The sequence below is a fragment of the Poecilia latipinna genome, unplaced genomic scaffold, assembly GCF_001443285.1.
Source record: "Poecilia latipinna isolate Pla-1442-1.1 unplaced genomic scaffold, P_latipinna-1.0 Scaffold112, whole genome shotgun sequence".
Taxonomy (NCBI): Eukaryota; Metazoa; Chordata; class Actinopteri; order Cyprinodontiformes; family Poeciliidae; genus Poecilia; species Poecilia latipinna.
Window position 1 is genome coordinate 61,100 of NW_015112728.1, and position 16,043 is coordinate 77,142.

Here is a 16,043-nt window from a genome sequence, read left to right on the forward strand (position 1 = left end):
AGCGCAACACTTATCCTCGGGTTAAAACTACACATTATTGCTAAGAGTAGCGGTGCATCGATAAATTGGACTAATTGATTTTGAGAGTAGAGTGATCGGCCGATACTTATTGAAGGTTGCCGAGTTGCTGTTACCAACTCGCCAACTTTCTTGCGATATTTAGGAACATTACCCGAGTGAAGTTGCCACCTGATCTTTTTCAAATCAAAATCACCGTCAACCGTTTGTGCTGCAAGTTTTCATTTGTGCTACTCATTTTACAGACACCAATAAATGTTTCCAGAGGTCATCAAAGGTCAACCAGCCAGTCCACATTTACAAAATCAGACACATTTTTATCAATTAACTGTGATAATAAATTTTACATAGCAACGTTAATTCATAGAAATTTTGTTTTATCTCTGGTGGCTTCTGGAAACTTTTTTTTCTTAAATCTTTTGACGTGTTGCATATTGACCCACAAAATGAGGAAAAAATAAAAGTCCTACAAAAAAAAAAAAAATTTGCAAACTTTCTCCAAAATATTTTTCTGCACAAACAGCACAGTTGATTTAAAACATTTCATTAGATTTGATAAATGTGGACTGGCTAGTCGACCTTTCTTAATCTGTGGAAACAAAAAAAATGTTGCTGCGCAAACAGCTTGGTTGATTGCTCCCAGTTCGAGTTTGATTTTGTGAATGTGGACTGGCTGGTTGACCTTTGATAATCTCTGGAAACATTAATGTCTTGAGAATGATGGCAGCACAAACGCAGAGCAAACATTTGACTGCAATTTTGTTTAATTTTAAGAAGGTGGAGGAAAATTTCACTCAGCAACATTTCAGACTAAAACAAGTCAGTATCAGCCAATCAGGCAGAAAACTGAGACCGGTGCACCACCAGCTAATAGTGATATGGCACTGTGAACATGGAGTAGGCCACATCAGACGACGACGAAGGCAAACCGATCCACAAAAGCAAACACTATGATCTCAGACGGTCCGTTTTACCCCTCATGGTTTGGAAAAAGTCAGAGAAAATAACTTTCTTTGGTCCAGCGGCTGGTGGATTGGGCGTGTGGCCGCTTACTGTACTTGTGCCTCTAGCAGCGCGCTGGGCACCAGCTGCACCCGCGGGCCGCTGCAGCCGCTGAGCGGCCGCCGGGCGTCGGCTCCCAGGTAGGCCAGCAGCAGGTCGGAGCGGCGGTGCAGAAGGTGCAGCATGTCCTCCGCCAGCGTCTCCACTGAGGAGTAACGGACTTTGTCCAGGTCAAAGACGTCCTTCAGGAAGTGAAGCACCTGATCCTGCAGGAGAAACGAATGAAAATGAAACCAGGTCAGGATTCAACGCCTGCAGGATAACCAACGAGAAACAAAACTGAGATCATTTTAAACAAAGTGGCAAATTATTAGAGTTGGATAGTAACTAGTTAGATTTACCTCAGTAACTTTTTTGGGGAAAAAAATTACTTTTCGGAGTATTTGTACTTTGAGTAATTTCAATTTGAAGCATCTCTACTCTTAGCTGAGTCACATTTCTGGATTCTCTACCCTCTGAATAAAAAACAAACATGTTTTAATCAAAAATTCACCAGACTCAGACACACACAGTTTTTTTTTTTTTTTTTTTAAAAAACTGATCTGCAAACATTTTTATTTTGCCTAATTTTGTAATTATGTTATTTAAATTATTTTCATCTTAGTCTTTAAAATACCAAAATTTTCACTTTGGTCGGGCTGAATCATTTTTAAATATAAAATCATGTTCTACTCAGAACTTAAGTAGCAATTAAATCAAGTTTTTTCAAGGACTTTAATCTCCCATAATAAGCCTTTGACAAGAGAACTCATCTCTATTTAAAAGTTCTGAATGAAATCAGATACCACAGATCAGTCTGATTTTCGGACCTTAAAGAAGCAGCAGAACTCGTGCAGGGAGCTCTTTGGCCCTAGGAAGCCCCAGGCCAGGACGGGGCTGATCTGTTCACACACGGCGTAGAAATGGGCGATGAAGCCATTGGACACCTGGAAAGGCAAAAATGTTCACAACTAAGTGTAATCCATTGAAATAAGAGTTTTAGTATTGATGTTATGCATTAGGACAGTGTTTTTAAGCTAGGAGCCACCAGGGGGCGCTGTGGAGGATTCACAAGATGAGAAAAAAAATGGAAAAGTAAAAAAAATCTTACATTTTCATCATATTTTTTTGATTTCTGTTATTCAATTTTTTTAGATAAAATACAAGTTAATATAACTGACTTAAATGATGCTAATTTTCTGATTACCAGTCAAATTAATCAAGCTAGCTTAGCAAGAAACTGGAAACTTTGCTGCTGTGGAGGAAACTACTGCAAAAAGCCATGAGAACTGTGGGAATAAAATAAAATCTAATGTGATTAATATAATATATTACCTATTTTCAAATCATCAAAAGAGGAAACTCATTAAAATTTGTATTATCTGGTAATAAAGTCATAATATATTGTCTGATAATAAAATTCAGATGGTATGAGGCAACATTTATGCTACATGAATAAAAAAACATTCTAAAAGTTGATGCTTCTTTACATATTTTGTTGTATTGTCTGTAGGTTTCCAAAAGGGGCCATGAAATGGAAAAGTTGGGGAACCCATGCATTAGGAGATGGTCCTACCTTCATGTGTTGTCTCTTCTGTTTCAGTACTGACCAACAGCTTGACGCCACCGCCTGAGAAATAATAATAATAATAAGTGATTCAACACAATGCCAGAAAGCAGTGGTGTGAAAATCGATCTACTTTACTGCAGTTTTTCCTCACCGTCTCTTTAAAGGAGCTGTTGAGCCAGCGGTTGTTGATCACGTTCTGGATCGAGATGGGAGGATTTTCCAGGTCCTCAAAGGAATCCATCAGGATGAAGTCCAGAACAACGTCGTAGAAGTTCAAATGCCTAACCTAGTGAGGAAGAGTGTGAAAAATTAAACAAAGAAGAACTGTGGAACAACAATTTAATAATCTGGGTTTTCGAACAAACCCCTCGTGAAGCCAGTTCCAGCTCTGTGTCTTCCCAATGATCCGAACGCTCCAGGAAGACAATCAGCTCCTCAAACACTTCCTCAAATCGCTTTGGACTCTGGAAAAACAGAAAGTCGTCCATAAGAGGAGAAAAACTCAACCATTAAATATAATTTAAACACACAAAAGCCACGTTTCAGACCTACTTTTTGGGCTTTGACTATAATGGAAGACAAGATTTTCTTTCCAGTGTCAGCCAGAAACATCCTGGTCGCGCTGTCGCTCAAAATGAGCTGCCAACAAAATAATGTTTTAATATATCTGATCAGTTTTCTGCAGATAAAACTGTGAGATGATGAAGTTGGACTGTACCTCACATGCCTGCCGTACGCAGTGCAGCTTTGCCAGGAAATCCAAGTCACCAAGACATTCCAGTATCTCAGTTCTGAAAATTATTGAGAACAAAACTTCACCTAAAACACTGAGAGCAGCTGAGGTTTGTATGTACATAACAGTAACTTAATGCTGTTTCTCCAGTTCTGTAAGAGTTTAAGATGCTGTAAAAATATAAAATGGAAAATCATGAACACACAGTTTACTCCATTTAATAAACCCATTTACTTAAGGCTTGCACACTTCCCAATGTCTCTGCATACCATCTTTATAATTTGATGTACAAATGTTGATATATTGGTTGTACATGTTTTCTTGTGTCCCACACATGACGACAAAATAAATTTCTCATCTTTGTCACAAATAACTTGGCAATAAACTTGATTCTGATCCATTTCAAGGCAACTGGGACGACAAGCTCGACATTGTTGAGATGATTTTCAGTGAAAACTATTAAAATAATGCTTTCTCAAAACAAAAAACAACAATATGGTCAACTAAATACATGTTAGGATTTTAATTTCTGTAGATCCAGATTTAGGAAAGATCTTCAAAAGCTTTGCATCAACATGACCTTTGCAACATTTGTCAGAAAAACTATTAAATTTGACTTGAAGTGGTGAACTATGAGCATGAGTTCAGTTTTAATCAGATTGAACTTTAAACATAGGGTGTGTCCAAATTCAGCACACAGACATGCAACAAAGGCTTAAAGTGTCCTCCAAATGCGACCCAGAAATTCATTTAAATAATTAAAAAGGATTGAATAAGTAATAACAAAAGCTAAGCTAGATTTTAAGCACCACTTTTACTAACTTGTGCAAGCTATATATGTCGAGGTAAAGGCGGGAATAAATTTTACAGCCACTTCAGAGTCAACAAGGACCATGCTCTCTGATGTTTCTTTGAGTTTGGACTAGAGATTGATGTTATTGATTAATGAGTTAATCTAAAATTTATTTGTTTTTACCAATTGACTATTAATTGATGTGCGGCCATTTCCTGAAAACGCCGACTTTTCTCTTCAAAAGTCCACCGTCTTTACAACATGAAGGGAAATCTTTTTCAAATGCTTAATTGAATAAAGGCGCCCAACATGATATGTGACCATTTTTGTGTTAAATGCTGACCGAATGAACAGATAATGGTTGTTTTCTCACATTATTACACTTAGTCAGCCCTAAAAATCAACCGTGCTAATTGGCATCATGTTAAAATTTTTCTGCGTTATCCTCTGCGCCGCTTTCGTAGAAAATCAGTAGTTTTTGATTGATAAGCTGACGCTGCTTTCGTCATGCAGCTCGGCTGAATGAGCGCCATTAAGTTGAAATCTTTAGGGACTTATCTAGTGTTTGCATTTCAAAACAGAACCGTATAAAGAGCATTTTCACCCCACACGAACTCTTTTTGGACCGTTTCTCTTTCCTGTTAGCGAAAAGCCCGCAGCCATCTTTGTTTCTGTTTATCAACGGCTCCGTTTAAGGATGACCAGTGGCGCCCTCTGCTGGATGGCGGCAAAACTACAAGACTAAAATAATGTCTAAACGGACATTATTAGTTAATCGAATGGAACTCATTTTAATCTAATAAACCATTAATCGATGATTGATAGTAAGATGATTTTTTGTTTTGTTTTCCTCTTTTGTGCTGTAAAAGAGCTGTAACAGTCTCACGGATGTACCAAACAGGCTTTGATGTTAACTTTCTTACCGAAGCACCCTGCAGGAGATTTTGCCCTCCTCAGCCATCTGCAGCGCCTCCTCGTAAAACGGATGATGTCCGAGGGGAAAAGTGTTCCTCAGATCTCTGTGCTCCGACAGCTGAACCAAACACATGGTCCCAGGTTAAATAAGTAGAATAGTATTTCAGTTTCAGGTTTGTATAGTGACGACAGAAGCTGAGCAGGACTTGACTGAATATTGTGTGGCTGGATGTTATTCATTTAGTCTGTGTATGTGACCAGCTTCATTTCTGTGTTGGTATTTGTAGATATTTTCTAATATCCAGATGGATTTGTAAGGCGTTCCAGTACAATAACATGTTTTCCATCACTATATATGATCTCCAGTTTTGAATAAATTTAAAGAAATGGAAAAAATGACAAAAATAAAATAAATTTCATTTATTTTTCTTAACTTAAATGCAATATTTTTCAGTAGTTTTTGAAACATTCTGGACATTCGAGTGTGAATGTGTCCCGAATAATTAGAGGATAGTCAAACTAGTTGGGGTTTATTATTTTCACAAATCTTGAAAAGCAACATTGAAGTTGGCTGAGGATTTAGCAATGTGTTAAAGGTCTATTACACAGATTTTGTTGGCGCTTCTCGATTTTAAATCTGCTATGACTGGATATGTATGCAAGCTGCAGTAAATTAAGTAAATGTTCCACACTCAACTGCAGTTAAGTCACAGACATAACACAAATATTAAAACAAATCTTTATTTTGTGAATAATTGTAGCATCAAAATAGGACTAATTTTAAGAAACAAGTTCACAGATGGACTCAAACAGGGGAGTTCAACAAACAAATGAGTTTGAACAACAGTCCAGTTTATTTTTGCACTTTGCAGGTGAAGATGACCCATAGTGCCGGATGCAAAGTTCAACCCCCTACAGAGAGTTAAGGAGAGTTAATAAGTAAAGAAGATAAACTGAGTTCTGGCTACCTGCAGCTATTTGAGTCAACCTTCGACTTCGACACAAGGTTAAAGACGTTTCTGCATGTTTACTGTTGCATCAAAGTCAAACTTGAGGTGCAAAAATAAAACCAAACTTTCTGATACCAAAATGTTAAAAGTACACATTTTTAAGGATGAGATTTTGGTTTAATGGAAGAAAAAAAAAACAGCATGAAAATGTGCTTTGGTGAAAACATAGTAAAATGAAATAAGTTAGTTGAATCAGGAATCTAAAGTCTTTGCTTGAGATGATTCAGGGAAAAGTTTGATGTTTTTCCTACCTCAGCTGCCGACACGAAGGAGTCGTTGGAAGCGATGCTGATGCTGTCTCTGACACAGACGTCGTCCAGCTCCTCTCTGGCCAGAAGGTCCGCCATTTGACCTGCGAGGCAGAATGAAAACATTCACAAACATTCGCTGAGTTTGTTCATTCAGTTTCCAAAAGCAGCAACATGGACGCTCTGAAGCTACTCAGTGGAGTTTATCTGTGCATAAACTCTGAAAATGAAAGGAAATGTATCAGGAATAGAGAGACGTTTTCAGCGATTGGCCAAATTGAAATAGTCGTACTTCATTTTGAATATGTCGTTTCTGGATTAAACTGATCAAAAAGTGAACAAAGTGATTCATTAAGTGATACGAATTGTGACATTCATTTGTGTAAATAATCTAATTCACTTCAAGATAGACATTTCTGTCAAAGTCAAGCTTTAAATGCAAAATATCAACTGATTAAAGGAGGAATAGATGCACAAAAAACAGATTAAAGAACAAACAACTGGACTGCTGGATGGATGGATAAACAAACAGATTGATAAATAAATGGATAGATGGATGGATAAACAGATGATAGAGAATATAGGGAAATTAAATGTCTGGATTGATGAAACACTGAACTGGGATGTTTTCCATTTTTTATTGCATAAAAAAGAAACAAACTGAGTACAAATGAACCAATAGAACAAAAGGTAATGAGAGTCAAAATGCTATCAGGTAGATCATGTTGATTTAGCTGTTAATAGTCTGCCATAAAGGTGAGATAAGAACGCCATTTTGTCCATCATTTTTCTCCAAAATCGATGTGTAAGCAGAATGATGGAGATGATTAGGTTAAAAAACCCAGCTGTAATATTGGAGAAAACATTTGGTAAACTCATATTCTCTGGGATGAACTAGGATGTTTTGCAGAGCATATTTCAGAAAAGATACTGCAGAGCTCAAACAACCATTGGATTAGGCAGACCTGGGTTATGTGCTGGCATAAAGAATTACATAAAGCGCCTGGGTGACTCACCCTGGCTGCTGCTGCTGCGGGACGAAGGCTCCGACATGCCGAGCACGCCCTCAAACTCCCCCTGCAGGCGGTACGCGCGCTGCAGCAGAGACTTCAGCCTGTGGATAAACTCCGCGCTGATGACGTCCTGAACACAAACATGGCACAAACAGCCGACCTGTAACTTCATCATCATCAGTTCTCCATTAGACACGATGCACGGCCTATTATTTTACGTCCTCTGAATATACGTTTGGTTATCAGCTTTAAAATCCATCCACTCATGTGGCCGTTTCTCTCAGGATATTTATTTAATTCAGGTCCAAAATAGGTTTATCACAATAAGCAATAAATTAATTAATCACATGAAGAATTAAAACGGGCTCATTAAGTTCCATTTGCATAATTTATCCTTTTCCTTCAGTCTGGTGGTTTGGTCTCAACAAGCCCTATTTTTCTGAAGGACAACTTTGTTTACAGAGACTCTATAATTAATTTTACTTGTTGCTTAAGATGTTTTATTTCTTCATTTTGGATATTTAAATGTCTTCCAGTTCCAGTGTTAAATGTTCGTTAGAATTGATCAAATTACTTGAAAATTGTCTCAAATCAACATTATTGTTTATCGCAATAACTACTGGAACAATTTATCATCCAGCCAAATTAGTTATTGTGGCAGGCCTATTCCGAAACATTTATTTATTCCAAAGGGCAAATTAAATGTAGTAATTCATAACATCCATGCATCTTTAAAGAACCATTGTAGATAGTGAAGCATCCACATTATTTTACTGTGTGCAATATCAGCTTCTTTTTAAAGAACTAATTTTATGAATGGTGTTTAGATTCTTAGTTATTTTAAATAGATTTTCTTAATTGAGATTTGATTGTTAGATGTTTATTGCAAATTTCTCTCTGTTGCTGTGACACATGAATTTCCCCTTGGTGGGATAAATAAAGTGCATTTATCCATCTATGGGCCGGAGGGATCTCCAGTAGCAGTCAGTCTTGCAACGAATCTGAAGAGTCCTCTAACTGAAAACTATTGTTGTATGACTGTTTTTCATAAAACCTCCTTTATAACACCTCTGGGATAACAGATGAGCTTTCGAGATGCTAGTCACCTACTCCCAGTTGTAAAAAAAAAAAAGAAAAAAAAAAAAAAGAAAAAAAAGAAAAAAGAAACTTGTTGCCACGGTTACGCATCATAACTGTTTGACACTATAAAAGGGAAAGGAAAAAGAAATACTTCCTGCAACAAAGCATCCAAAACTGGAGAGAATAATCGTCCAAACAGGATTAAAATGAAAAATGAAGAAAAGTCAAGAAAAAGAGCAAATCAGAGCAAACATGACAGAGCTGCTCCAACATGCAGTCAGTGAGGAAGCCGAGTTCGTTTCTCACCTCCATGCTCTGCTCAGCGATTGCATCTCCGGCTCCCGTCTTGACCGATTTGCAGCTCACAGCGTCGTCGTCGTCACCCTGTCTGCTCCTGAACGTCAGCGCTTCCTCCCAGTGCTGCAGCGCCTCCTCAAACAAATCCATGCCTGAGAGAGACTCACACCGTGTTCATGTCTTAGAGCACAGCCTTCCTCAGGATAAATCAATTAATCGCACGATAAATTAAAACAAGCTCAATCATTTCCATTTGCATAATTTATCATTTTTCTCTTTTCTCTTTCTATGAAAACCTGGATGATAAAAGTTTTCAGTCTGGTACTTTGGTCTCAACTATCTCCTTTTTCTTCATATTTCATTTTATTTACCATTTCTATTTTGTTTATTTATTTTAGATATTTAAAACGTCTTCCAGTTCCAGTGTTACATGTTCACTAGAATTGAAAGATTATTGATCTTTTATACCATTATTAATCAATCAAGTTTATTTTTATAGCACGTTTCAGCAGCAAGAAAGTTTACAAAATAAATACACAAAGTTGCAAAGGTATTTTAATAACTTCTGGGAGAATTTATCATGCTATTGTGTCAGGCTTACTTAGGATTTGGTGCAGTTTTATCACATGGCTACAAAAATAATCAGGTTACGGGAAGTTCTCACCCATCAGGTAGAGATTTTCAGGTGTGGTGATAGACAAGTTGACGACGCTGCACGCATCGGCGTCCGTCCCTCCATCCCAACCGATGGATTCGTTTGCACAGGTGCTGCTGCTGGACGAGTTCACACTTTTTACCTGCAGACACAAAACAGGAGGCTTCAAACTACTACACAGGGTGATGGGAAATACTTGCAGGAATTAATGTTTTACTTTTAAAAATAGAAAACTATTTAGTCTAACACTTCTGGTTTTCTAAGTTTCTAGAATAAAAAAAAACTGGTGATGAGATTCGTTTTACCGAGGCAAGGCTCATCAGAGACCCGGACAGTTTTCTGTAATCTCTTGTGGTCAGAACCAGCCCAGATCCAGCTGAGCAGCTATTCGTCGAGCTGAAGGTGACGCTGATGTTTTGGCTGGTGTTATCTAAGGACATAAAGATTCAAAACGAGGATGTGAGGTCCTAACACGGCAGGAAAACGTGCTTCTGCACCACGAAGGTCAAAAAAGATACAAAAAAACAACAAAAAAAGGTGGAGAAGATTTGTTTGAAGTTCAAACATTTCAGTTTGATTAATTTGCAATAATTCATCAAGTTTTTCGTTGCTTTTTTAAATAACAAAACAAACATTTTAATGCTTAAAATGCAAAAACAGCATTTGTTCAGTGAACGCTTAAAAAATTTATGTGCAGGGAAAAAAATCCTCCAACATTAACATGTGAAAAGCTCAGTCTTTTCTGCTGATGTGTTTAGTATTTTTTTAATAATCAATTAATAATTGTACAGCAAATGGTGTTATAGATTTTTTTTAACCAAGTTAAGCTGAGACTCTGCAATTTGAGGAGTTTGGGGATAAACATATTTACAGACAAAGGGTTTTTCTCCTTCTTAAATACAAAATGAACATATTTTTGGTCCAGTTTGGCTTAACTGCTGCTCTGAGTACATTGTTTTTTTCATTAAATTACCTTTTTGGAGTCTCTATTCTCTAGTTAACAATTAACTGATTACTAAAATTAATGATTTCAGCTGCAGTCTGAATGTTAAGAGTGTCAGGAAATCTCACCATTTTCTGCGGCCGTCGGGGAGACGAACTCAAACTCAACCTGATCCCACTGAGGCGACTGGCCCTTCTTCCTGCCCTTCCTCCTTTGAAAGCGGCGAGCGAGGAGGAGGAGCGAGATGGTGCCGAAGGTTGTGGCGGCCACCAGTTTCTTGGTGCCAGTGCTGATGCTCACCTGGAGGCCAGAAAATCCCAATGATTCAACACTTTTCTCCTAAAAAGAAGTCTACACATTTTAGCTTCCAAACATGCTAATGTTTTCTTAGTTTATTCTACGAAGCATAGAGATTTTTCCCCAAAATCAAACACTGCATGCTAATATATCACAGTAAAGTTGATTAAACTAAAAATGCACAGCAAGGTTTCCCCCAGAAAACTTGCTAAGCCCGGTGCTCCGGGTGCTAGGGCAGTCATCCATCCAGCCTGACGCCATGTTTTTGAGTTAAAAAAGATTTAAAGTTGACAGGAAATTTGAAAATATTACTTCATAATTATGTGTTATTGGAAGACTGGAAGATTAATACCTAAACACAAACTATAAAGTCTTAAAAAAGGCAATAATTTAAAAAAACTAAGATAAATTAACAATGCTAAGCCTGGTGGGAGCACAAGTAAAGCCTGGTGGCCTGCCAGGCTTATGATGCACTGAGGGAAACCCTGCACTGCAAAAATACACAATGTTACCAAGTAATTTTGGTCTAGTTTCTAGTGCAAATATATTAGTATACTTTAAATAAGACAAAACTAACTAATAACTAGCTTTTCAGCAAGAAATAGGAACTTGTATTAAGTCAATAATTCCTTAATTTTGGTGAAATTAAGGAATTATTTGATGAGAAAATAATTCTTGTTATAAGTGAAATAATCTGCCAATGGAACTAGAACTTTTTCACTAATATTAAGGAATTAACTTAAAACAAGCTCTTATATCTTGCTGAAAAGTTATTTGTACATTAGTTTTGTCTTATTTCAAGTGTACTAAGATATTTGCACTAGAAACTAAACCAAAATTACTTGGTAACATTTTGTGTTTTTGCAGTGTGCAGACTGATTCTGCAGCATTTCTTTCAAACGAGTGGGACACTGGAGCCTTTTTCTATCAGCTGAATCGTTCCTGATGTTAAATCTCACAGAATTGTGAAACTTTTATCACTTATGATAAGTGACTGACAATATTGTTGCATGCTGCAAACAACTTAGAAATGGTCAGTCTGACTGGATGCATAAAATAAAAGCTTTGGGGATCAGTGAACCTGGGATTTAGTTTCAGTAAAACTGCAGAACTTCCTGAGAATGAGATGATTTTGCACAAACGCTGCTGCTGAACATTACAAACGATAAAAGCTTTCAGAAAGGCGTTTTCCCACCAGACGACCCTAATCATATCAAACAAGCTTCAAGTCTCACATCAAACAAATGCTCACACCCTTTAGAGAAACACAGCAATATGTGGGTATCTAATGGAAACTACGGGACATTTCCTAAACCAAAGGACACACAGAAGCAAATGTGAAAGTAAAACCATCTAAGGGGAAAAACCCAGGAAGCTGGTTTGTTAAACTGCAGGATAACATTGTTAACACGGGTCTTAATTTACACAATTTCTTGTCTACAGCTGGCAAAAAAAAGAAACTGTTTTATATCTGAGATAAATATTGATTTGCAGTCCTATGCATCCAGTAAAGCACGCTTTTCCATTTGCAAGAGAAAAGAAAACAATAAGTAATTTGCTGTTTATAATACAAACTGTGAAATAATTTTTCCTTAAATCAAATTTTATTAGACATCTTGGACAACTTCCTCTGCAGAGGTCGTAACTAATTAGATTAAACTGAGTAACTGTTTTGGAAACAGCTTTACTGTATCGTTTTTTTACAAGCTACTCTTAGTTGAGTAAAATGTCTGTAAACTCTACCCAGTGTGAGTAACTTCACTGAATGAAAAACATATTTTAACTGAACATGCATGAGACACAGAGACAAACCTACAGTTTATGTTGAAGTGAGACCTCTTGTTTGTACACAAGCTTTGTTGTTTAAATGTTATTTTCCGTCTGTCGAGTCTGTTGTGCCACTTATAGGTCAAAACGTTTCAGTAAACACTATATATTATCGCTGGATTTACTTAGATAAATATACATTTTTTACTGTCAGCATTAGTTTCATAAGTTTTATCTTAGAAATGTCTTTCTCCTTGCTTAATTTGTAATTAATTTATTAGTGCGTTTAATTTTAGTCTTTAAAACACCTGACTAGTTTGAACATAACCCATTTTTTTCTCTCTGGTGCCACAGTTATAAAATATTAAATCAGCTGTTCTGATCTGTTACTCAGTACATAAGTAGCCTTCTTACAAAAATCCTTTTTAGCCTTACTTGATTAATTTCTTGGACGGCTACCTTTTTGAGTAAAAATATTCTGAAGCTGTTTCAGAATAACTTATTTAAAGCCACAGAAATCTTTATTAAAAAGGATAAAAATTAACATTCAATGTCAGAAAACGACCGACTACATGAACTACAGGACCCAGATTCTTTACTTCATGTTCTTCAAAACGCCAAACAATGAAATGAAGAATCTGCCTTACTGTTTCTGAATTACTCTGAAAAATAGTAAATCAATTTAGAACCGTTCTGTTTATAGCATTGTGAGTGTTGGACTGAAACGAATCTCTTATTTTGCAGTCATGCTGCAACTTTTCCTTTCACTTTTAAAATGAGAGTTTATAGCCAGTGGACAAACTTCACTGTGTGCAGCACAAACAGTAAACCAACAGCTGAATTTTAATCCCTATTATTTACTGATGCACGGATCAAGTTTTTCCTAATGACATTAGGTTATTTTTCCAGCAGAACTATAAACATACAAGAGAAAAACAACAGCTGCAGGAAGCCTGAATATTCAACAGAAAATGAAGGGATTTTCAGATTCATTTTTTTTTATGAAACCAAGAAAATGAATTTAAGTTGCTGCTTACTGGAATTACTGTTTGAAATTTGGATATGTTTTAGTTCATGGCATGCATTAAGTGAATATACATAAACATAATTTTTCAATATTTATCATCTAAATTATCTTCCTATCCAGGTGCTGCATCTCCATTCTCTTATTATTGAACAGTTTGGCGTTTCATGCTTCCATTATTTCTCCTGAATTTAACTCAAATCTATTTGCATAATATGATGGACTACAATATGATGCTGATATCTACTTGTAAATAAAGAAACACACAGGAAAACTCATGCTTACCTGTGTCAGGGAGCTGTAGACGGACAGCGGTAGGTCAACCATTCGCAAAGCTGCGGCCTTGAGAGACAACTGGGAGCTCGTCAGGGTCTCGTGTGTCATTTTGGCAGCGCTCTATCCATGACTTGGCAGCAGCTTGGCGCTCGCCGTCATTCCACCGGAGCCGCTGAGGACGACAGCAGAGGAGATTTAACCTCAAAGGGCTCAGGAGGGGATATAATGATGGCGTTATGTAAAGCCTCAGATGTTCAGTACGTGCAAATACCAAAAAAACACCATGGATGAACGGCAGTATACAGATATCACTCAATATTTTGAAAACCAGTTTGCTTAAACAGGCGTTTGGACTTTATTTCTGCTAAAATATCTAAATGAACATAAAAGATAGCAACATGTTCAGGACACTATGCCACATCCAGTTTGATGAAATTACTTTTTCTGTTCGTTGCAAGTTTAACTGGATTGCCTCCATCAGATTGCTGGGAAATTGTAACTACTTCTCTAGTGATTGATAAAATACTTCTACATATCTGTGCTTTGTAACATGAGGAATCAATAAGACAATATGTACAGGATTTTTAGAATCAAAGAGAAAAAACAGTTCAGAAAAAGAAAAAAAATATTCACAAGATTTACATCATTGCTTTGGAAATCTGTATTGATCTTGATCTGTTTTTTAAAAAACAGAAATAGTTAATTATGATGGTCAGCTTTATTTATAATATTGACTTGCACAGATATATTTTTTAAACAATAATGAATCATTTCATAACTTGATGAAATGATTCATTATCATCATTTTGTAATATAACTCACAAAATGATGTTCTATTTGTAATGTAAACTTATTCCTACATTTTCACTTTTACTGGTTCAATAACCAGCAAACTGAAAAAACGTGAAAGTTGAAACGAACTATACTCTTTATTTAACATTATACATTTAATAAATCCCTATATTTAGTTTAAAATATTGAAGTTTAATTCTGCATCGAACTTTTTTGTTCAGTGTTCTTATTATCACAAGTTTACCAAAAATAAATAGAAACATTACATTAAAACACTTTTGGAAGGTATGAATACTGTCACTACTTTAACTAGAAAATAAATCATAGTAATTAAAAAGCAATGACATTCGCATTTGCGACACTCAAAACAACTAATATGCCACACGGTTCTTTTTAACCTTTTTTAAAATATATTTCTAAAACTAAAGCTTGTTGGGTGACACTAATTCTGCAGCTGATAATGACATTAGCACATGGTCCAGAAATAATGGGAATACACGGCCTGACAGCATAGCTAAAGGCTAACTTACACCAGACTGGCTAATTTACTTAAATTAGCTAAAAATAAACAACCCCGCGGATTAATTATCGGCTTATCTCCAGTCTGGATGTTAAACGGTAGGAATATAAGACATATCACCGGTACATTTTCAGGTTCTCTCACTGACTCCGCCCGGTTGTTCGTCCACTACTCCCGGTGACCTCGGTGGTTGGTAACTGACGAGTGAAGGACTCGAGCCTTGCTGCACGCGCTCAGCTCTCAACCAGGACTGCCTTCAAAATAAAAGCACAACCTCAAGTCTGTGGTTGTTTAGTGGTGTTTCTGCGCCCTCTTCTGGTTTTGCGTAGTATTGCAGTGCTTGATTCAGTCTGTTTTAAAGGGAAGTACTTCAAGCATTTCTTACACATGAATATAATGATGAGTTCCTTACAGTACAACAACTCCACATAAAAAATAATGATATAAATTTAAAATAAATGCATAGTACAAAGTGCTTCTAAAGGCATTTAGGTGAAAATATGAGGTACATGCTTAAGAAGTGATGTTGACAAAAATTATTTAAACGTGATCCAAACATATAAAGTTTTGAAGAATATATATTTTTAAATTGCCTTCTCATATTTATGTCTTCTGTTGTTAACAGAAGACATAAATATGACTTTTCCTCACTCCATTATTACTCCATTATTTTTCTTTATTTCACATTTTTTCCATTTTTGCTGCAGATTTTGCACATATTAACTTTCTATTTTTGTTCTAAGTTCTTTCTTCTTTATAGCAACTATTTTTGGTCTTGTTTTTCTTTTCTGGTATTGTCCATTAGCACATATAGAACTGCTTATAACTTCATGTTTTCCTTTATATATAAACACAGCAAATAACCATATGAACTCTCTATTTTATGCCACAGATAAATTTACTCCTGCCTTAGCGCAGGAGTAAATTTATCTCCTGCACTTTTAACCAAAAATGCACCCAAAACTCCTTTCATTTGTGCACAAGCTTCATTGTTCTACGGCCATTTTAGCTTTTTATGCCATTTGGTATGGCGGTAAAGTGAACATACATC

At 36.4% G+C, this 16,043-nt stretch overlaps 1 protein-coding gene across 2 annotated transcripts; it reads right to left on the bottom strand.

Annotated features, from left to right (window-relative positions):
• Positions 1-1,067: 1,067 nt before the first annotated feature.
• On the bottom strand, positions 1,068-15,224 carry miga1 (mitoguardin 1). Of its 2 annotated transcripts, none has more exons than XM_015028004.1 (16): positions 15,119-15,224; positions 13,690-13,852; positions 10,445-10,616; positions 9,679-9,803; positions 9,383-9,515; positions 8,728-8,870; positions 7,345-7,471; positions 6,332-6,432; positions 5,079-5,188; positions 3,348-3,420; positions 3,182-3,268; positions 2,995-3,093; positions 2,781-2,915; positions 2,636-2,689; positions 1,890-2,006; positions 1,068-1,286 (listed from the first exon to the last, which is right to left on the bottom strand). In XM_015028004.1, the coding sequence occupies exons 2-16, from the start codon at positions 13,786-13,788 to the stop codon at positions 1,068-1,070; spliced, it is 1,794 nt and encodes a 597-aa protein (XP_014883490.1). In that variant the 5' UTR covers positions 13,789-13,852; positions 15,119-15,224. The 2 variants fall into 2 exon arrangements, with proteins under 2 accessions (XP_014883490.1, XP_014883491.1); XM_015028005.1 differs by having other exon boundaries at positions 15,113-15,221.
• Positions 15,225-16,043: the final 819 nt, after the last annotated feature.